This window comes from Neomonachus schauinslandi, chromosome 4 (assembly GCF_002201575.2).
Source record: "Neomonachus schauinslandi chromosome 4, ASM220157v2, whole genome shotgun sequence".
In the NCBI taxonomy this organism is placed as follows: domain Eukaryota; kingdom Metazoa; phylum Chordata; class Mammalia; order Carnivora; family Phocidae; genus Neomonachus; species Neomonachus schauinslandi.
Window position 1 is genome coordinate 5836569 of NC_058406.1, and position 23136 is coordinate 5859704.

The 23136-nt window shown below is 39.8% G+C and overlaps 1 protein-coding gene across 1 annotated transcript in view; it reads right to left on the reverse strand.

The window, feature by feature from the left end:
* Nucleotides 1-23136, reverse strand: part of RERE (arginine-glutamic acid dipeptide repeats) — a 265002-nt gene that overhangs the window by 160872 nt on the left and 80994 nt on the right. Inside the window, 2 exon segments of the mRNA XM_044914376.1 lie at nucleotides 10783-10879; nucleotides 12658-12763. Of these exon segments, the coding sequence (XP_044770311.1) occupies nucleotides 10783-10879; nucleotides 12658-12763 (203 nt within the window).

The following is a 23136-nucleotide window of genomic DNA, read 5'->3' on the forward strand; positions in this document are numbered from 1 at the left end:
CCCTCCCACACAATGCAGAAAGCAATGGAAATAATGGGCACCCTTGCCTTGTTCCTGATCTCGGTGGAAATGTCTCTCAGGTATTACTATTAAATATGATGCTAGCTTTAGAAATAATCACTGCTTTAGAGATATGGGGTTTTGTTTCCCCTTAGATGTAACAATATGGTATACAATATTGGTAGAGTCTCTAATAGTGAACCTACCTTGCATTACTGGAATAAATCCCAACTGGTCATAATGTCACTTTTAATGATATTAAAATTTTTAAAGGATTCGATTAATTAGATTTAATGTTTTTCCCTTCATTAATTTCTATTTTTATTTCTATCTTCCTTCTCTGTGCTTTTTTGCTGTATAATAGCTCTCATTCATAATAGCCTAGAAACAATCCAAATGTCCCTCAATAAGGAAATGGGTAAAATATCATTATATATTTGTAAACTGAAATACTTCACAATACAAAGGAAAGAAGTACTGATACATAGCACATCATGGAGAAAAAGTCTCAAATATTAAATGTTGAGTAAAAGTAGCCAGGCACACAAAAGGCACATACTGTATGATTCCATTTCTAGTGAATGAATTTCTAGAACAGGCAAAAGTAATTTGTGGTGAGAGAAATCAGAATAATGGTTGCTTCTGGGTGGGAAGTTTTAAGAGGAGAGTAGCTTAAGAGAACTTTCTGGGATGATGGGAATATTACACGCCGTGTTCAGGGTCAAACAAATTTATCAAAGTTCATGAAAATATAAACTTAAAATGTGTGTTTTACTGTATAAGTATTTTTAAAGTATTAGGGGAAAATAAAACAGCAAGAGTCACTAGCAGGTAACTATGTTCAAAGTTCTGTTCTTGGGGCACCCGGGTGGCTCAGTCAGTTAAGCATCAGACTCTGGGTTTCGGCTCGGCTCCTTAGATGGAGCCCTGCGTCAGGCTCCATGCTCAGCATGCAGTCTGCTTATCCCTCCCCCTCTACCTCCACTCGCATGCTCTTTCTCTCTCAAATAAATAAATAAATAAATGAAATCTCTTTTAAAAAATAAAAAATAAAGTTGCTGTTCTTGGCAATTAATGAGCCATCCTGTATGTAGTCCTGAGTACTAAGTGGAGCTGAAGATAGAGCAGGCAAGCCCACTATGGTTGGCATCCATTTTGAAATATCTTTCATATCACCTCTTGCTGAAGAGTAGAGCTTATATTTTAAAGACTAGAGATTACATTTAGAAAGCATGTGTGTATCATTTTAAGCATTCAATATTTTTTTTCTCCAAAGCACTCTTTTCATCTACTCTCTCAAAAGCAGTACATTATTTGACATTGTTTGTGGAACGAAGGAGGAGAGACTGTTAAGAGAAAATTGCCATCGCTCTTACCATGCTGAAATATCTGATTTCAGAGCCTCCAAGGTCCTATACGCCCCATTTCTAATGGGATGCTTCACTGTTAACAGAAATATGACTATTTAAGGGGCCTTCCATTCATCAGAAACAACAGCTTCCTGCCGGACTCATTTTGGTATACCTTGGTATTCCGTGGTGTGGTGCCCCACAGCTCCACCTTGGGCGCTGCACCACTTGACAAGTGTCCCAACTGGTGGGAGGAGGCGATCTGAAGGGGATGAAGGAGCAGGAAAAGAACCACCTTACACAGGAGAGAATATAAATGGAAATACGGCCCAGAAATTCATTCCATCAAAACTATCCGTAACTGGGAAGTCTCTATAGATTCCCAGGCATGTGCGAACCTCAGAGAAACTCGGAACGAGGCGCACAGGCAATGCACAGAATGCTTAGAGCAGAAGGCCTGCCCACAGCTTTGGTCATCACCCTTGCCTGAGCACAAAAAAGATCTTGAGACAGAGTCAGCATCTTGTCAACTGTGAGCCATTTGACTAATGACAGGCACAGACGCTTTTTTAAAGTTTCTTTTCTGTTTTTCATTCTTCTGTTTCTCTTGCCTTCCCAGGGGTTATCTTTCTCCGATTCATCTTGACTCGTGTACGGTGTTTTGAGAATATGGCTCCACATAGTTTCCTAAATAGCTGCTGTATGTGTGACAACTGACGTCGCTCCCACTTCAACGCCTCTGCCTCCCCACTGTCAAATGGAACTGTTTTAAGCATCTCTTCTACATATGCTGAGCTGGACATCACTGCATCCTTTTGATTTATTTGTTGTTCTTTTTATCATTTAAGCTGGGAACTCAATCGTTTGTTTTTTCATTTATATTGATGTGTTTAGTGTAACTAGCCTTCTTTTGATCAGTGTTTTAAATACATGCCACAGATTCTAGTACACTATATTTTTACTGTTGTTTTTAAAAATTTATTTAATTTCAGTTATTTCCCCTTCTACTCAGGTGTTGTTTAGTAGGAAGCTTTATTTTTTTAAGTTTTTTATTTTAATTCCAGTGTGGTTAACATGCAGTGTTATATTAATTTCAGGTGCCCAATATAGCGGGCCAACAGTGCTATACGTTACTCGGCGCTCATCATGCTAAGTGTCCCCCTCCCCTCCGGTGACCATCAGTGTGTGCTCTATAGTTAAGAAATAGGAAGTTTCAAATTTCCAGGTGATAGGGTCTTTCAGTTCTTTGTTTTTGTTTGTAAACTACAGTTTTATTGCCTTTTAATCAGATAAATGTTTTCTTTGTGTTCTAACATATGATGAAGTTGAGAATGTGCCAAGGTACATAAAAAGAATGTGTATTCTTTATTAGTGGGGTACAGAGTTCAATGTATGTCTATAAGATTAAATGCATAGAAATAAATGTGTAACAAGAATGGTAACATCTCTATGAAGAAAAGTCTTAAATACTCCTGAGCGACACAAAAATAAACATGAAAAAATGGAAAAACATCCCTTGTTCTGGGATAGGAAAACTCAACATGGCATTTCTCCATAGTTTGAGCTATAAACTCAATGCCATCAACCAGCTATTTAATGGAATGAAACACTTTACTATGAAGATTCACAGGAAAAACAAATAACTGAGAAAGGGGAAACTATCAGCATTACGGTAAAAAATACTACAATGCCTCTACAGTTAAAAGAGCATGGCGGTGGCACATAAATAAACAGACGACAGAATAACAAGTCTGGATTACACATGGAAAGTAATCTATGACAAAGGTGGCATCTTGAACCACTGAGGCAAAGATAGGCTTTTTGGTCTGAAGTGAACACAAGATAGGCTTTTTAATAAATGGTGCTGGGACGACTGGGTAGAACTCCTCTGTAAATCAGGTGCAGGGAGAGGCTTTCTAAGTAGTACTCAAAGGCGTGAGGGAATAAATGAAAAGACTGCCAAACTTGACTAGGTAAAAGTAAGTCTTGCAGAATTTTTTTTAAAAACCATAAAACTGTCAAGTGGGAGCAAACATTTGCAACATATACAAGAGAAAATGTAAAGAACTTTTACAGACAGACAAAAAAAAATCCCAAAGGAAATGACATGAACAGATAACTCACCAAAAAAGACAAAAATATCCTTCAAACATAATGGAAAAACGCTCAAACTCACTCACTGTTAGCAAAATAAAGTAGAATACTGAGATACTATTTCTCACCTATCAGACTGGCACTATGATAAAAAATAAAACCACACGTTCAATTGGGGAAACAGAGGGAATGCAAATGGGCATATGCTTTCTGGAGGAAAACCACATATGCATACGCCTTTCAACCCAGCAATCTCTCTCTGATGAATCTACCCTAAAGATTCACATCCAACAATAAGGAACTAGGATATTCACTGCAGCATCATTTATAACTGAAACATCCTGGAAACAACCTAAATGACCATTCACAAGAGAGCAGCTGAAGAAACTAGGGTCCAGCCACACAGTGGAGTTCTATGCAGCTGTAAAAGAGAATGAGGAAGATCTCTATGAACTGATACGGAACAATTTACAAAACATACCATTAAGTAAAAAAACCAAACACAGAAGCGCATCTATAGGATGCTACCCTTATATAAGAGAGAAGAGGTTATAAGAACACAGACATGTATTTGCTCATTTGAAATGAAAACATGCAGGAGGGATAAACTAAGAAGCAAAGCAATCAGTTACCGATAACAGATGGGTAGAAAAGAGGTGGTGGATGGGACCATGGTAAGAGAGTTGACAGCTACATGTCTGTCCACGGCCCTGAACCTCAGAAGCACAGCCATAGCCCACACACCCTCATATACCCAAAACTTAACAACAGTGCACATCCGCCAGGAGGCGCTAGAAGTGGAAGGCGAAGTCCAACAGATGAACCTAACTCTATTACAAATAGATAACACAGCCACACATAAGGCGGTGTGAAAGAACAGAACTGACCTAAGCTACGTTGGAAAATGCTATCTTGCCGATATATTTCAAGACTAAAGACAAAAATTTAGTCAGTAAATCTGTTTCTCACAGGGACATGGGTTACAAATTCTGAAACTATGTATTCTTGAAGAAAATAAAAATATTATATTTTAATAACAGAACGGAATTTTTCACTGTTGAAGAAAAAAGTTGGAAAAAAGGGCATGATAAAGTGAATCTTGTGGTGTTGGACTAGAAGCTTGCCTTCCCTCTCTGCTCTTAGCCACGCGAAGATACAAGAAGTTGGCAGTCTGCAAACTAGAAGAGGGATCTCACCAGAACTCAAACACGCTGTACTCTGATCTCAGACTTCCAGCTTCCAGAACTGTGAGAAATAAATTTCTGTTATTTACAAGCCACCCAGTCTATGGTATTTTGTCACAGCAGCTTGAATGGAGTAAGACATTCATGAAATTCAAAAGGGTCTTCAGTTCAATTGTATTGTACTAATGCCAATTTCCTGGTTCTGATGACCATACTATAGTTATGTCAGATGTTAACGCTGAGGAAGACTGGGGGAAACGCAGGGCTTACAACTTTTCTGTGTGTCTACAAGTAGCTCCAGATAAAAGAATTTTTACAGGACTGACAAGTACTCAAGAGCAGAGAAAGTATATTGTTCAGGTGGGTGCTCCCAGAACCTCAGAGCCCTTCCCCAACTAGCAGCTCAATGACCTGTTAAATGATGGATGAACCAATAAATAAAATGACTGTCAAGTTACGGTCTCTAATGAAGTACTGAGCACATACAGACAAAACAATAAAAATGCTGAAGGTCGAAGTTATTTCACATATAAAAACAACAGTTAATTAAAGCCAGGAAATGATCTTGGAACTGCAAAACTAAAAGCTCTGAGGCATCATGAAGCCCCTCAGGGAACTCTTAGGAGCTCAAGGACCTGTGTCAATGCTTAGAATGGCTGGGGAACCATACAAAGATGTAATCAGTCTGTACCAATCACTGTAAGTATGATCCTAAATGCCCATAACAAACTAAAGAGATCAATTAATTCAGAATGAAAAGGGGGGAGATTAGAAGCTCTGCAGAGCCAGTTCAGGGTTTCTTGGCCCAGGGGGCTGCCAGAAAATTCACTCTAAAACATATTCCTATAAGACAAATTCCTAGCTAAGATGATAGCTTGTCACCTGACCTGCCTGAGGATATTTTTTTTCTAAGTGATTCCTTGAAGAAGCAGATAATCAGAAAGTGGGGAAACAGCCCTGAAGTTGTTGAGACATTTCTGATACTTGGGAATTCGATGTTACAGGTGCACAGTAAAGCTGAAAATGCTGCCACGTCACATGTTCATGGTCCAATCACAAAGCAATCTCTCTAGATCCTTTCATTGATCATCAATAACACATGATCATTAGGGTGAAAAAAGTAACACAGCAAACAAATTGCAAGCAATAATTTTTATTTAGCGTAATAAAATTTATCTGCTCGTTCTCAGAACAGGTTTATCTGCTCATTCTTAGAGCATCTAGAGATGGCTCCTCGAGCTAAACTCTTCCTCCCATACCTGAAGTAATCGAAGCATCCAATCAACTCAGCCAAGAGGCAAGAGAAAAATAAAATAAATGGATGCTGAATAATTGTGTCATCAATAACTCGGTACAGAACTACATTTAATTTCACTTTTTCTTTTCTTCCTTTTATGCTCTAAGTCCCAATTCAGATTCAATGACTGTAAGCACTACTTATGCTATATTGGGAAGGAGGCATTCTGAGAGACTTTTTCACACCCCTTATCTTACTGAATGTAGAATCAGAAGATGTGTGGTTCAGGGTTCTGTCACTTAATCATGTGGCCTTGAGTAAGTTTGTCAAAAGGACGGCTCAAAGTTAACAAACTTGACCTTGATCACAAAACTATGTGGCAGAGCCAAGATTCAAACTGAAGTCTTCTCATTTCGGGGTGCCTGGGTGGCTCAGTTAAGTATTTGACTCTTGGTTTCAGCTCAGGTCATGATCTCAGGGTCATGAGATCGAGCCCCACATTGGGCTCCACACTGGGCAGGGAGTCTGCTAGAGATCCTCTCCCCCTCCCTCTTTCTCTGCCCCTCCTCCTGCTTATGTGCTCATATTCTCTCTCTCTCTCTCAAATAAAAAAATCTTAAACAAAACAAACAAAAAAACTGAAGTCTTCTCATTTCAATCTGGTGTTTTTACTATTTTATCAGCATGGGCCAAAAACACATACTAGAGAGTAAGGAGAACTCAAAAATACTTCTCTCAAGATACTAACTTTACTATATGCTACTGATAAATGTAATGAAGAAAAGAAAACAGGGTGCCTGGGTGGCTCAGTTGGTTAAGCCTTCGTCTGCCTTCGGCTCAGGTCATGATCCCAGGGTCCTTGGATGGAGCCCCGCGTTGGGCTCCCTGCTCAACAGGGAGTCAGCTTCTTGCCCTCCCTCTGCTGCTCCCCCTGCTTGTGCACTCTCTAATAAATACATAACATCTTTTAAAAGAGAGAGAGAGAGAGAGGGAGAGAGAGGGAGAGAGAGGGAGAGAGAGGGAGAGAGAGAGAGAGAGAGAGAGAGAGAGAGAGAGAGAGAAAGAAAGAAAGAAAGAAAGAAAGAAAGAAAGAAAGAAAGAGAGGCAGAACCTTAGCCTGAAAGGCAGGGATGAGGGACAGCCAAGGCAAGAATTTAAAAAGAGCAGCAAGCCGTAATGCTGGATCTCAACACAGGTTTTTGTAACTGATGGTCCCACAGTCTCCTCTGAAAGTGAATTTAGTTTGGGTAGGTAAATACTATAACTCAACACAGAATAGGCTGCAGAGGAATTCTGTCTTCTGTCTGATTCACAATGGCTAAAGGACAAAGCGCTGTCCTCCCTTATAACACACCACCTTGAAAGAGAAAGCTCTACATCAGTTTCCTCCTGAGGGAATGAAATGGCAGGAGCCCCTCAAATTTACTGAGTCCCATGAATCCACACAACTGAGCACTTTGATCTTTGACAAGATCTTAGTGCCAAGCACTAACACGATCACTCTTTCTTTTTCTTATTTCTCCTCCACGTTTCTTTCACTATATTCATTTGATCCTTTTTCATGTGCCTATGGACTATTTTGTCTCTTTCAAAACTGATTTTACTTTTGGCAGAACTGCTTTATAGCTACAGAGGAAGAAAAAATTCTTTCTGTGGGTAAATGAAGGAAAAATTGGAAGAAAAAGTTAAAGGTTGGGGGGCCTGGGTGGCTCAGTCAGTTGGGTGTCCAACTCTTGGTTTCAGCTTAGGTCGTGGACTCAGGGTCATGGGGTCAAGCCCCACATCAAGCTTTCCCTCCCCCTCTACTCCCCCCCCCCCCCCCCCCCCCCCCCCCCCCAACAAACAAAAAAAAAAAATCTTAAAAAAAAAAAAAAAGTTAAAGGTTAATTACTCTACCACCCCCCGCCATATTTTAAAATTAAAGTAATCTAGGGGTACCTGGGTGGCTGAGTTGGTTATGCATCTGAACTCATCTCAGGTCATTATCTCAGGGGCCTGGGATGCAGCCCCACTGTCATATCAGGCTCCATGCTCAGTGGGAAGTCTGCTTGTCCCTCTGCCCCTCCCTCCAGCTCCTACTCTCTCTCTAACAAATAAAATCTTAAAAACTAAATAAATTAATCAAACTAAATTAAATCAAAGTAAAATAGTTTTGGTAAAGAGAAAAGGAACAAATAGAGTTTCGGGGGTGGGGGGTGCCATTCAATGCTGCTTTTATGGGAGATGATCTTACAGCAAGCACTCTAAAACGGAGAACCAGGCAAGATTACTGTAATGGTAAGAACCATACATATGAGCTCAGATGCAGACAAAGGTCAATACATGTACAAGTATTTACTGAGCACCTACTAGGCCAGGCCAGTTCAATAATTATGTGACCACTATCATCTGTTATCTTTGAAAAAAAATCCAACTGTCAGGGCACACAAAGAGCTAACAAATCAAATTTAAGATGACAGCTATAATGAAACCACCTCATGGCCACTTCAAAGAAAATACCACAGGAAGAAAAAAACTAAACAGTAAGGATTCTAGTCATATCCACAGTGAAAAGAAGACAAAGAATCACCAGCAGCACTCCAGCCCTTCTGTGACCAGGGAAGGGGCAGTGACCACACAGTTACACATCTCCAGGAAGTGTCTGGTTATAAACCTAGTTAAAGTACATTCACTGGGTCCAGCTGGAATTATGTGGGACAACTGGTTCCTCTAAAAAGGGTAAAATAGGGGCTCCTGGATGGCTCAGTTGGTTAAGTGTCTAACTTCAGCTCAGGTCATGATCTCAGCGTCCTAGGATAGAGCCCCACATAGGGCTGCTCCCTGCTCAGCAGGGATTCTATTTGTCCCTCTCCCTTTGCCCCTCCCCCTGCTCATGCTCTCCATGTCTCTCAAATAGGTAAATAAAATCTTTTAAAAAATTTTTAATAGAGGGGCGCCTGGGTGGCTCAGTCGTCAAGCGTCTGCCTTCAGCTCAGGTCATGATCCCAGGGTCCTGGGATCAAGCCCTGCATCGGGGTCCCTGCTCCGCAGGAAGTCTGCTTCTCCCTCACCCATTCCCCCTGCTTGTGTTCCCTCTCTCACTGTGTCTCTGTCAAATAAATAAATAAAATCTTCTAAAAAATTTTTCTAATAGAAAGGGTAAAACAGTATAAAATGACTCCACAAACCTGAAGAGCCACTAATAATTAAATATATTCATTTTAAGCAAATGTATCAAAACATATTAAATCATCAGAGTTATGTCTCACATATTTGTTTTAACTTCAACTCTACATTGCTTAAAATCATGTACCTCAACCAGTGACACAAGATAGAAACAGGAGAGAAAGAGCATATAGCAAGTTAACAAAGAATGCCAGGATCAAGTCACTTGTCTTCACTAACAATTTAATGGTCCCATCCATCCATCCATCTTTACTTCCTTCCTTCCTTCCATTAACTTGCTTCGTTCAGCATTAGAGTTTAAGTTTGGAAAGTCACTGCCACAAAGACATAAAAAGCTTGTGGGAATTTTGGAAGACGTTTATAAAACACCACAGGAATTCTCTAAATTTATCTAAAGTCCTGTAAGAAGCCAAATCTAACCACACACACTCCTTCCCGTACAGCAGGGGTTGGCAAACTACGGCCCCTGAGCCAAATCTGGCCCACTGGCCATTTTTATACAGCCCAGAACCAACAACAGTTCTTACATTTTTAAATGGCTAAAGAAAGAAATCAAAAAAAGGGTAATATTTCCTGACATGTGGAAATTAAATGAAATTCAAATTTTAGTGTCGATTAATAAAGTTTTATTGGTGTACGCCACCTCATTTATTTACATGTTGCCTATGACTTTTGTGCTACAATGGCTGCGCAGAGTAGCTACATGAGGGGGACCATATGAAAGATGATCTGGCCCAAAACATCTACCCAAACCTGCCCTAAAAGTTGCTACTAATTTGCCTTGAAATAACTGGCTTTAGCTATGTAGATTTGCAGAAGAGACTCCAGATGGTTTTACTGAATACCATCTGAGCAATAGAATAGAGAAACTGTTTTATCTCATTATAGCTAAGCTAAAAGCAAGCAAATCCCTATGACTTTTTTTTCCAACTATATTCTTTAACAAAGAAAGTAGTCTTTCACCACTTTATTCTTTCTAGTTGGGAAAGAGTTATAAGAATATTACTTGTCTTACTTCCTCTACTACTTAAGAAGCCCAAAATCTTCCACTTACATACAAAGTACACCAGGATATATATCTCAGTGTTCTTTTCCTGAAAGGGACAGAAAATACCATAAAGTGCAAAGCAGTGGCTCATGGTCACTTTTTCACATAATTACCTAAGACTACCTCAATATTACCTCCTTACTTAGAGTAAAATCTTCAATATATTCTCCCTAACTCAAAGCTTTTTGGTAGGAAATTTTTCATACCTACAAAAAATTGAAAGAATAGGTCAATAAGACTTCCTACAAACCTTGCCTAGACTCTCAAGTACATGCTGCCATATTTGTTTCACCCATTTCTCTCTTTTCTAGTAGAAGTAACTGATTCTCTAGAAAATAATCTGTAGACCATCATAACACTTCAACCTAAATACTTTAGCAACCAGTACCAGGATACTAGTTTTCAATACCAGCATATTAATAAGAAAACAGAGGTACAAAACTACAGAGAAGGTATAAAAAAATTTTTTTGAGTTGTTTCCCCCCCCCCCCAAACCCCACCTCCCCCAGATTAATGAAAATACAGGTAACCTCTGAAATCCCAATAATCCACAAAGTTAACCCTGGGGTGTTAGCTTACTGAGTAGCATAAGAGTAGTCTGACTAATATCATGATTATCAAAAGAGATGAGGACAGCTTAGACTCTCTACCTCCTACGCTCAATGACTGCTCCTTTGCAGGAAAGACCATATCTCTGGCACTTACCTAAGGGCAGCAGCATGGTATGTGTCAACGTAATCAGAAATGAAGAGCTCTCGGTTCTTGATAACTGGGTCTGTAATGACAAGTTCTCTTCCAGAGTCTGTCAAAATAATTAAGAAGATATTACAATTGAGCCTCCCAAAACAATTAAAAAAATTTTTGCAAAATCTTTCTTTCAGGTTCACCTGCCACTAAAGAAAGTACAATAAATAACCAGGTCTGGTCAGGAGGAATAATAACAGGAACAAAGTATCCTGTTGGGTATGTTTTACACCTTTTACTAAATCCCCACATTTTGCTGAAATGCATTAAGCAATTAATGAAAAAAAGAAGGGAAAAAAAAGAGGAAACAACTATCACATTTTAACAAACTTATAAACTACTGAAATATTTAGTGATCCTGTCCACTTTAATTTCTTATTGCTATATATTCCAGAATAGAGTGAAATCACACTGTTTCTGTTGGAAAAAAAATAACCAAGTTACTAATTTTAATTAGGAAACATAATTTAACTGTTTTAACAGAAATTTTTATAGTTTCAAAAAAGGAAAAAACTAGTGAGTTATAAATTCACTATAAATTCTTGGGGTGCCTGAGTGGTTCAGTCGGTTAAACATCTGCCTTCAGCTCAGGTCATGGTCCTGGCTACCTGCCTGCTCAGCAGAAGGCCTGCTTTTCTATCTCCCTCTGCCACTCCCCCTGCTTGAGCTCTCTCACTCTCTCAAATAAGTAAATTAATAAATCTTTTTAAAAAAAAAAATCATTCTTCAAAACTGTGTTTGATTACTGCTTTGTTGACTCAAAACCTATCACCAAAAGCAGTGTGGACCAGTGGGAAGAGTACAGACATCAGGGCCGAACAAACTGGATCCCAGCCCGGCTGGACCACTTAGAAGACATGTCACCTGGCAACTCCTTGAGCATCTCTATATCGGTTTCCTCACCTGAAAGTGGGCAATGACAAACTCTAACTTGTATGATTAATGGGTAACAAATGTGAATCAGCTAGCATGAGGCCCAGCACCTCTCAAAAAATCAATGAAAATGCACAATTATACATCAGAACAAATGCAATACACATTTTATGTGCATATCTCATGAGTCAATAAAATTACTGAGTAGAAACTACAATGCCAGGGCAAGAAAAAAAAGATGCTCTGAACTACCTTCCTGATTATTCTGAAAGTCAAGATGCAACCTGGGGGCACCTGGGTGGCTCAGATGGTTAAGCATCTGCCTTCGGCTCGGGTCATGACCCCGGGGTCCTGGGATCGAGCCCCACATCAGGCTCCTGGCTCAGTGGGGAGCCCACTTCTCCCCCTCCCTCTACCTCTCCCCCTGCTCAATGCTCTCTCTCTCTCTGTATCTGTGTCTCAAATGAATAAAAAAAATCTTAAAAAAAAAAAAAAAAAAGATGCAAACTGAATCCCAAACCACTCAGGAAAGCCATGCTTTCAAAACTGAAGTTCACAGCCCTGAATGCAGAAGTGCAATCATACAGATTATTGAAAAGGAAAAAAGAAATAAAATGTGACCCTAGTGTTTTAAGTATTATTAGTTCATCATCAGGGGAGAAAAAGTAATTTAAAAAATGAAATTGCTGTTATTTCCAAAGAAGACCTATCTCTATTCCAAGTTTAAGGGGAAGATGCTATTGGCACATCTCTCCGATTGTTTGGGGTTTTTTTTAAAGGCAAAAATAATGAAAGAACTCAGCAGCAAAAGTATATAAACAAACATTTCAGTAATGTCCTTAGTTACAAAAAGTTTTTTCAGAGACAATTTTTCATAGTGGTTATCTCCATTTAATGAGTATCTTTAGAAACAGCCTTGTCCAAAGCTAAGAAAATGTAAAAATCAAACCAGGACATATTTACCATTTTCATTATGCCGATCCTGAACCAAATGCTGGTACACAGAATCTGGAACTTCAGACTGACGGTAGTACCATTTGACGTTCATGAGTAGATGGTCCCTCTTACTCTGAAAAGGAAAATCTAACAGCATTAGGAACAGGATTTCGGGTGCCCACAGCTGTATACCATACCCATGATCAAAAGCCCCTGTAAACAGGTGGAGAGGCAGAGAGGGAAACACAATTATCACCACGACCACAAAAATACATAAGTCAATGAAGAGGTCAAAGATGTTTTTAATCCCAGCCATCACACCCTCTAACCCTATTGCTCAAAACACATCCCTAGAAACCAAAGGAGACCAAACTTGAACCTATAAATCTCCCCAGTTTAACTAATTCATTCAATATTGTGTTATTTAGCATAAACTATACAAAACTACACGAACACATCCTTCTATCTAAATTCTCAGTCATTTTGGTAAATATTTATAAATTGTGTCAGCACAGCGTCAAGGCCACTAAGGGCAATAAGTCAGAAAAACCTTACCCTGCAAGGTCTGGCACGAAGTCATGTCTCCAAGGTGCGCCCATCTCCCAGACTGAACTACGGTCCCTCTACGGTACTGCCCCCGACTTGCAGTAATTGCCACAGTCCAACTGACACACAGAATGTGGGCAGTGGTGTAAGTACTAGCAATCCATGGAGCAGGGGATCCTATCTTACTTACCTTCAAATTTCCAGAGAATGGAACAACTTGTCCATAAATATTTATGAATAATAAAGTTCTATGATGATCAGGGGCCCCTAAATGTCTGTGGGACACTTAGCCATGTTATCCCCAGAAGTTAACATAGCTCCTGGTTCATTCAAAGAATAAAGGAGGAAATACTGCCTTTCTATTTGAAGGCTATGGGGCTACAGCCTGAGGGAGACTGTCTCTGTACACCTGGTTGTGAGAGGGCTGAACATGGCAAGTGCACTAAGGCTTCCCAAGGCCTCATAAAATAATTTCTAACCCAGGTGAGGGCCTTAAGAGACCTCCCCAAGGTGAATGCAGTATCATTCCTCTTAGCAGTGTCTACCTTCTCAAGACAGGTCGGAGGTGAGTCAGAAATGAATGAGAACTAAAATTCAAGACACATCTCTTGTTTATGAAGGAGGTGACCACGTCTAAAATATGTCAAAGGAGTCTTCCTTAATAAAGTAAGATGCTTTCTGCTTAAATGAGAGGTATGTATATAGTCTTCACTAAAAGGCCAGAAAGGCTTCCAAAAAAAACCAACAACAAAAACCTTCACTAAAATACTTAAGCCATTTAAATTACTAGAAATAAAAGAACTGCCAAAAGTCTTGATGAACTCAAATGTGAAGAAGTGCTATTCCAAAGTGAGTATCATCAACACCAGGGTTCATACTTTCTAATTAACTGTGAAAAAAGACAGGCCTACAAAAACAAGGCATCATTATTGCTTTGAATAAAACAGACTATACACAAAGAATAAACCTACATAATGGTACTTTTTAGTTTTTATCCATTTGCACTTCATATTCTATGCTGTTTATACTAAAGGTGGGACAATCAGGATGAATCAGTGTTATATAAAAAGAATAAATGTTACATGCAAGAGTTTATACACAAGAGCAATTACTCCCTGCAGAGGATTATGAAGGAGGTGACATCCGACCCGGGGGGAAAAAAATGGGAAAGATTTCAATGGATCCTTTCTAGGCAAAGGAGACCTGAGGAAGACATAAAAATAGAGAAAAGAGAGAGGAAGCACTAGACATCTCCCCGGTCCATCTGCATGTAGCACAGGAAAACGTTCTGCATGGTATGTATGGAGAAGAATTGGAATCCTGCCTTTAGTGGGTTTTTCTCTGGACAAGTGGGGTCCTCCATCTCTATTGCTGACCAAATACACAGGCAGTGAGGGACAACACAGCAGGTGGTGAGAAAGCAACTAAAAGATTACAGTTTCCCCCCAAAGCACAGCAATAAACAGCAGGGCCAGGATGAGGCAAACCAGGGGGAGGGGCAGAGGCTGTTTGGAGGTAACTCAAAGAATAAACTCGCCTAAGTTAATACACTGTCTCATATGAGGGTTCTCACCTTCAGCATTGCTGACATTTGGTCCAGATAAGTCTGTTGTGGGTGCCTATCCTGTGCACTGCTTGATTATTAGCAGCATTCCTGGCCTCCAACCACTAAATGCCAGAGGCACCCCTCCCTCATTGGGACAACCAAAAAAATGTCTCCACACGTTGCCAAATGTTCCCTGAGGGGAAAAAATTACTCCCCCCACCCCGGTTGAAAACCAGTGGTCTAACAGTTTCTTTTTTAAGGAAAGCTAAACCAAAATGGTGAGAATAAAGCCTGGTTTAAGCACTACCAGAAGGGAACATGGAATGTAGGTAAGAACATGGTAAAGTCTGTCAAAAGTTGGGTTCGAATCCCATCTTCACCACCTCCTAGCTACATGACTGTGGGCGTGTTAGTAAGATATTCTGAGCCTCCCCTTTTCTGTAAAACAGGAATACTGAAACCTACCTAACAGATGACTGAAAGAAGGAGAAAGATGGAAAAGTGTCTGGAACTGAGTAGGCACTCAGTTTTCTGTTAGTAGGTGACCATAACCAGTGCTTCACAGAAAAATTTCAGGAACTTTGCTGAGAACCATAAGAGTTATTTCTTCATGAGAATATGGTTTCTTTCAAGAGATGAGAGATATTCAGTCCCTTAACTACTAATGGATGCCTCAATGCTCACAGTAATGAACTACTTAACAGGGCTCAAAGGAATTCAGATCTACTAGCAGTCTTAGAAACCGTGTTCTGAAATCTATACTTCCATGTATTTTTTTTAACACATCTAAGATGTCTGAAAACCTGAGGGACAACAGAAAAAAGCTCTTAAAGGTACCCTAACTGGCAATCATACAATGTCTATTTTTCAGAACCAAGCCAGCAATTCTGGCTACCTTTTGAGGTTTAATATCTATGTTAACTTCTGACCCTCACACACTTAATGATCACACACACACACACACACACACACACACACACACACAATTACTGCTCTGGTTTACTTGTATCTAGATTTATGACTCCTAATACCAGAGGCAAGTATATACAAAGGCAGTTGAAAGCCTACTGGATTTCGTAATGCAGTACTACCTAATCACCAGGGAGTGGCAGCATTGCGTTTAAAAAAAGCCTCCAGAATCTTAATTCCGGATACAACAGAACAAAAGGTAGATTCAAAGTAAACAAGTTTTGAACAAACATAAGTAGCTGTAACAGACATAATCTTTCAAAACAGGCCTGGAAGTTAAAGATTAAACGTCTATAAAAGGAGGCGGTGTGCTGTTTCAGAGAGTACTAGACTAAAATAATCTAGCCTTCTAGTCCTGTCTGCAATCACTAGTTTGCTGGGGACAACCTCAGTAGAGTCACCTGGCCATCTGACAAATGTAGGGGAGAACAACAGGATTTCTAGAATTGCATTTCATTTTATATGCTTATATCTAGATTTCTTCCCCAGACAAAACCAATAGATAAAGTGGGGTTGGGGGAGAGCCTCCTGTTTTCTCCACATCAACATAATGACATCAGCTAACATTAGCATCCTAAAGAGGTTTTACAAATTAAAAAGCCATCTTTCCTGGAAGCTGCTGTGCAGTGAGGAACAGCAAAGGGGAACAGAGCAGCACACCCCCTTCTACTGGTTAATGCTCCCAAAGCTGCCTCAGACACACAGGTGCTGCCCAATATTAACCACAGGATATCTTCGTGTTCTTCCCACTGTTCATGAGACAAAGACCGCTGCTCAGAATCACAGAAAACTGAAAGCAAAAGTAAACTTAGGTATGAATCAGGGTTTTGCAAGTGACTTGGGCAAATGACTTCTCCAAGTCTCACTACTCTCATACATAAAATGAGGGGAAATAATAGCTTCTGCCACATTCAGTTGTGAGGATTAAATAAATTAATATGAGTAAAGTGAACTGGCTCTCAGTAAGTGTTGGATATTACTATCGTACAGATAGTCTACAGATGCAGACAGGAATCAAGCTACAAGAGGTTTACTTACACATTTTGCTTTTCCCAGATTCAAAATTAAGCTGGTAAGAGCAATACAAAAATAAATCATGTAGCAAAGTAGGGGGGAAGAATTTCCACTTTTGCAACAATTTGAGAAGCATATCAAGTATTTTTAATAAATAGGCCTCATTACCAACTAGTGATATAATTGTACAACTCCATAAAGGTCAAAATGGTTATAAGTGACACATTTTAAACAGAATGCTGAATAAAGAGGGAAGTGGTGAGAAGCTTCCCATGTGAAGGCACCCTGGGATATATTTCTGGATACAGAGAAGAGCCCACTGAGAAGTAAATAATTTCCCACCATTTTATCTTTAGAGAGAGAGAGATCTGACTGACTGTACAGGAAGCAGGAAGCACCAGCTCTAAGGAAAAACCACCACACAGGAACGTGTCCAATGTGCTTACAGTAAGGTTTCCAAGGATAACTGTGTAAACAAGTAGAGTAGTTGATCCTGGGTTAAATTAATGGATTCTTCCACATCACTGGCCTGGACTTCTCTGAAAGGAGGGATGTATGTAAATTTAAGGAAATAATTTAATTGAGGACAAAACCCATCCCTACCTGGGTTTAGAAAAAAGACAAACAGCTTAATATTGGGTGTTTGGGAACAGAACAGGAGAATTTGTAGAGCTATGAATATCAGACAATGGACTGAAAATTAATGAACTAAAAAATCAGAACTGAAATTAAACATTCAGGATGAGGTAACTAACAAAGGTAGACTAGGAGAAAGGGAAGGCAAAGAGGAGGCTGCTGTTGAAGGGACTGGTTCATTTTATCGGCAGCACAGAATTCAACCATCCCAAATAAATATAAGATCCAAGGCCAAGAAGTAAATTTCCCTTCCTAGAGATCTTCATGATTATTAATAGAGTAGCTCCACTGATTAAATAGCCAATCTGAATCTTTCCTAAGACTAGTCTTGATATCATCTGAAAATACATTTTAACATTAAAAAATAAATGAGGGCACCTGGGTGGCTCAGTTGGTTAGGCGACTGCCTTCGGCTCAGGTCATGATCCTGGAGTCCCAGGATCGGGTCCCGCATCAGGCTCCCTGCTCAGCGGGGAGTCTACTTCTCTCTCTGACCCTCCCCCCCTCTCATGTGCTCTCTCTCTCTCTCTCATTCTCGCTCTCTCAAATAAATAAATAAAATCTTTAAAAATAAAATAATAAAAAAATAAAAAATAAATGAAATATGGGGGGTGGTGGTTGGAGGTCACACATGACCAACAGGACAAGTGCAGAGATTATTTTATACAATATGGAGGAGGACCCCAACCCAGGATGGGAACAACAATAATTTTAAATTCACCTGCATTATACAGGAAAGACCTCCTTTGTCCCATCAATCACCTACCAGCTCCTGCAGATACCATCGGGGCTCTCAAAGCCCTCCAAACAACCCCAGCTATCCCTCCTCTGTTACCAAATTTGACAGAAGGATCAGGCCAAAGACAACTAAGCAAGATATAAAGATGGATACCATCACATAAAAAAACTTTGCAAAGTCAAAATAATCTGCTAGAGGTAATAATTGGCGAACTTCCCTCAAATTTTTAACTGCTTAGTTCTTGAGAGCTTGCATTTCAAATAATGGAAGATCTAGATTCAGTCAGGTGAAATCAGACCAAAATTCTTATTTTTCTAAAGCGAAAATAGCCAATCAGGTTTTTCCAGAAATTTGAAAGTAGAAGTACCTACTATTTGTATACTAGATGGCTTAAGAAAATATCTTCTGAAGAAACTTTTCATGCATTTCCACAACGTGGTGATAATAAGGCTAAGAGTTATATGAATATTAAAGGTTTACTGTATAATTCAGATATATCTACACAAACTGAATTGATGTTAGGACACTAAGCTGGGGGGGGGCGCCAAAGTGGGGGAGGAGATGACAATGGTCCACCAGAGACATAACGCCCTCTCTTTCCAGTTTAAAGTGAAAAAATTAAAAATAACAATAATAAAAAAATAAAGTTAAAGGGGCATTTCAATCCTGCTGGGTCCACCTCCACCCACAAGGAGATGCCTTTTGGGAAGACTGCCCTCAAAAGACCTTAGGGACACAGTCTTACTGGCTCCAATATTCCTGACTCTGAGGGAGGGGAGAAGGGGCAGCAGACAATGCGGTCAAGGCCTACTGTTCTTCTCCAAGGCCAAACAAAGTCCAGGCATATGCACAGAAGAATCCAATCTAAAGATAAGCTTTCTGTATCAGCAGATAAACATCAGGGCTAATTGAGATCAATCAAAATGAAATCAGGTAGGAAATATCTTGTAATATTTCGAGCCACTGCTCTATTCCTAACATGAGACACTAGGAATATAACAGTTTCTATATTTATATCTAAATGGCTTTATAGTCATCACAGCTCAAAATGCCATGAAAGAGCTTTAGAAAAACGTAACAAGGCTTGGCCATTAAGGTCCATCCATCTCAGAGTTCTGCTCTCCCATGGGTACCAAGAGAGAAAGCCAAAACATTGATTCCAGAATCTTGTTCTCAAAGGAGAAGAAAGGGCTTTGAGTATCCCCTCCTACCAGGCTATCATATACAAATCTCCCAAATGTACTAAGAAGTATTTCGTCTCCTTTTATTTGGGCAGATGGAGTAAGGGAGAGTAAATCTCTTACTGCCACTGAGTAAACAAAGTATCCACTCTTGTTTTATCTTAAAATGCCTTCTTCCAGCTTTCTTAAGTGTGCAGGATGCAGACCTGCAGGAGTCACGCTCTACACCCTACTGCCCAGTGGGGACTGAGCACATCTCCCTTCTGGTGGCCGTATCACTTGAGTTTCATAGTCCTGTTTAATGGAGTAATGGTTATAATTTATGTGTCAACTTGACTGTGCTAAGGGATGTCCAGATAGCTGGTAAAACAGTTCTGGGTGTGTCCAGGAGGGTATTTCTGGAAGAGATTAGAATTTGATTCAGTAGACTGAGTAAACAGATCTGACTTCAATGTGGGCAGGCATCACCCAATCTGTTTGGGGCTGAACAGGACAAAAAAAGCAAAGAAAAGATACATTCACTCTCTTTCCTGAGCTGTGACATCCATCTTTTCCTACCACCAGATGTCTGAGCTCCTGGTTCTCGGGCCTTCGAACTCCAGCACTTACACCAGCGACCCTGGGTTCTCAGGCCTTTAGCCTCAAACTGGGAGTTAGACGACTGGCTCCCCTGATTATCAGGCCCTTGGACATGGACTGAACTACACCACCTGCTTTCTTAGTTCTCTATCTTGCAGATAGCAAATTACGGGACTTCTCTGTCTCCATAACCTTGTGAGACAATTCATATGGCATATATACTCCCCACATATCTCTCCTATTGGTTTCTGTTTCTCTGGAGAACCCTAACACAAGTGGCTATTTATCATTTATTGGCATTTCCAAATGGACATAACCCGGGACTGCACAGGAGTCTACTCAGAACTAGCATAATGAATACTCTCTTTAAAGATAAACAGAGGAAAGAAATTGAGAAACAAAGCATATCCATTTGACTAAAGTGCTAACCAGCTGTAGGCACCAGAATCAAGGTTACAAGCTCATTTTCCAAACCTGTGGCACCTCAGTCCAAAAGAATGTTTTCAAGAGATTGCATCAGCATCTGGATCCTGTAAGAGGATTTAAATCACACTGTATCAGATAAATCAGGTAAAGCAAGAAGGTGGAACTCTGGGAGTGAAGATGACTTTTTACATTGTTCACAACCAAGCTGTGCAAGTGACTGGTTAACGTACAAAACTCTGGAAAGATGATGCAACCAAAAATGTGCTGAAACCCAGGCTCTAATGATCAGAAATCATTTCTAAAAATCACTGTTTCTTGATGATATCTTATTTATTAAATTTCTGTCTTTAGGTTAATTATTTTTATAGTTTAATCTGGACAAAAGTCAGTCAATATTTTGGTAGGATCAAAAAGGTACTTGAAAATGAAATCATCTTCCACCTGCTAACTATGGAATCCAAGCTTATTAAGGCATTTTCTATCTAAGATTACACTGGGTAGGACCGATACAATTTTTAGACAACAGATTCCTTTATTTGCAGTGGAGAGACCAAAACTAAGCACAGGTGCCACCTGGGAAGACTCTTACCTCTTGGCCTCCCTTCACTTGTAAGAGGAGGCGGGGTTGCCAGGTGGTGTCCACTGTCCTTGTCCTCTTAGACTAAATAACAAGTTCATGTCACATACACATGAGTAAGCTACACTTAAAGGGAAACTTTATACATTGGGAGAGGTATATCAAACTACAGGGCATTCCTGTAATTTACCACATGTATCCTGTATATTATCGTGACAAAAATACTAAATGTCAGATTCAGGATTTAAAAGCTCTCAAGTTTGCGTTGACAGATCAAGTTAGGAAGATGAAATTTCACAGATATATTAGGACTCTATACTTAAATCCCCAACATCTACTGTCCAAACCCAAAATAAATTCCCTCCCAAAAGCCAGTATTCTTGGGGTGCATGAGTGGCTCAGTTGTTAAGCATCTGGCTTCGGCTCAGGTCACGATCCCAGGAGCCCCGCTTCGGACTCCCTGCACAACAGGAAGCCTGCTTCTCCATCTCCCACTCCCCCTGCTTGTGTTCCCTCTCGCTGTCTGTCAAATAAATAAATAAAATCTTTAAAAAAAAAAATAAAGTAAAATAAAATAAAAGCCAGTATTCTTTCCAGTAGCTATGATTTTATCAGATAAATTTATAAACACAAATTTTCTATTTGGTTCCAAATATTTCCCCCATAATGGAGGAAAAAACAGCTGTTCATAGCGCAAGAAATTGCCAAATTGCCTTTAATCCGTACTAAATGGAATTAAACAATCCAGTGAATTTCTTTTTTAAAAAGTCAAGCTCAAATACTATGAAGTTTGACATCTTTGCAATACTTTGGTTGTTCTCTGTTGATGGTGGTGACAGCAGCAGTGATTCTACTCACTGGGGATTTTACTCACCACTTCTACATGACCTAGCTAGAAAAGTTAGAGAGCGCTATCACAAACCAACAACAGGTCAGATGGTGTAGTAGTAAAAATGAAGTTAAAGAAAGAGGGGTTAAAACCTGGGCTAGAGGCTTCCAAAATTCTCTAGAAGTTTCACAAATAAAACAAATGATCACTTTAATTTTTAAATAAAAATTACTAACTTATGATTAAAGGCACATCACACTGATTTTGCTATTAGAAACAGACGCTGAAATGCCTTGAAAAGATTTCACTGAGTCAACACATGCCTTACAGAAGTGGTTCTCAAACTTGTTAGACTCAGGATTCCTTACTCTCTTCAAAATTATTGAGGCATTCAAAGAACTTTTGTTTATGTGGGCTATATCTTATCAGTACTTACTATATTGGAAAATAAACATTAAAAAGTTTCAAGGTATTTTTTACTAAATCATTTAGCAATAACAAGCTGACTACATGTTAACATAAATAATTGTAAAAAAATAACTAAAAATTTTAAAACAAAATTTAGGAAACAAATATATACATTTTCTTACTATGGCTTAAGATAACAGATTCTCATATCAGATACTTGCATTCCATCTGTTGAGATATTACACATCATTTAGCCCTTGTAAAACTCCACTCTACACTCACGAAAGGAGAATGAAAAAGGCAAATGATACCTTAGCATAATTATGAAAACAGTATGACCCTGCATACCCATGGACCAAACCTGAGAAAAGCTGTTCTATAGGATGAAATGAACAAGCTGTAAAAACACTCCCAGATGCCCTCCTCTTTTACCCTGGTAGTTTACACAATGGAAGTAAGTAAGCATGCTCCCCAAACAGAACCATGAATGGAGATATGAAAGCACACATTCATTTAGAAGTAAGATACTATTAAGAATAGAAGACTTGGGGGGGATGGTGCGCCTGGGTGGCTCAGATGGTTAAGCATCTGCTTGAAGCTCAGTTCATGATCCCAGGGTCCTGGGATTGAGCCCCGCATCAGGCTCCCTGCTTAGTGGGGAGCCTGCTTCTCCCTCTCCCTTTGCTTGTACTCTCTCTGTCAAATAAATAAATAAAATCTATTTAAATTTTTTTTTAATTAAAAAAAATAGAAGATTGGGGGTGTCTAGGTGACTCAGTCAGCTACACGGTTAAGTGTCTGCCTTTAGCTCAGGTCATGATCCCAGGGTCCTGGGATAGAGCCCCACATTGGGCTCCCTGCTCAGGGGGAGTCTGCTTCTCCTTCTCCCTCTGCCTCTGCCCCCACCCCAACCCCGCTTGCTGACTTGTGCTCTCTCTCAAATAAATTCTTAAAGAAAAGAATAGGGGCAGGGGCGCCTGGGTGGCTCAGTTGGTTAAGCGACTGCCTTCGGCTCAGGTCATGATCCTGGAGACCCGGGATCGAGTCCCGCATCGG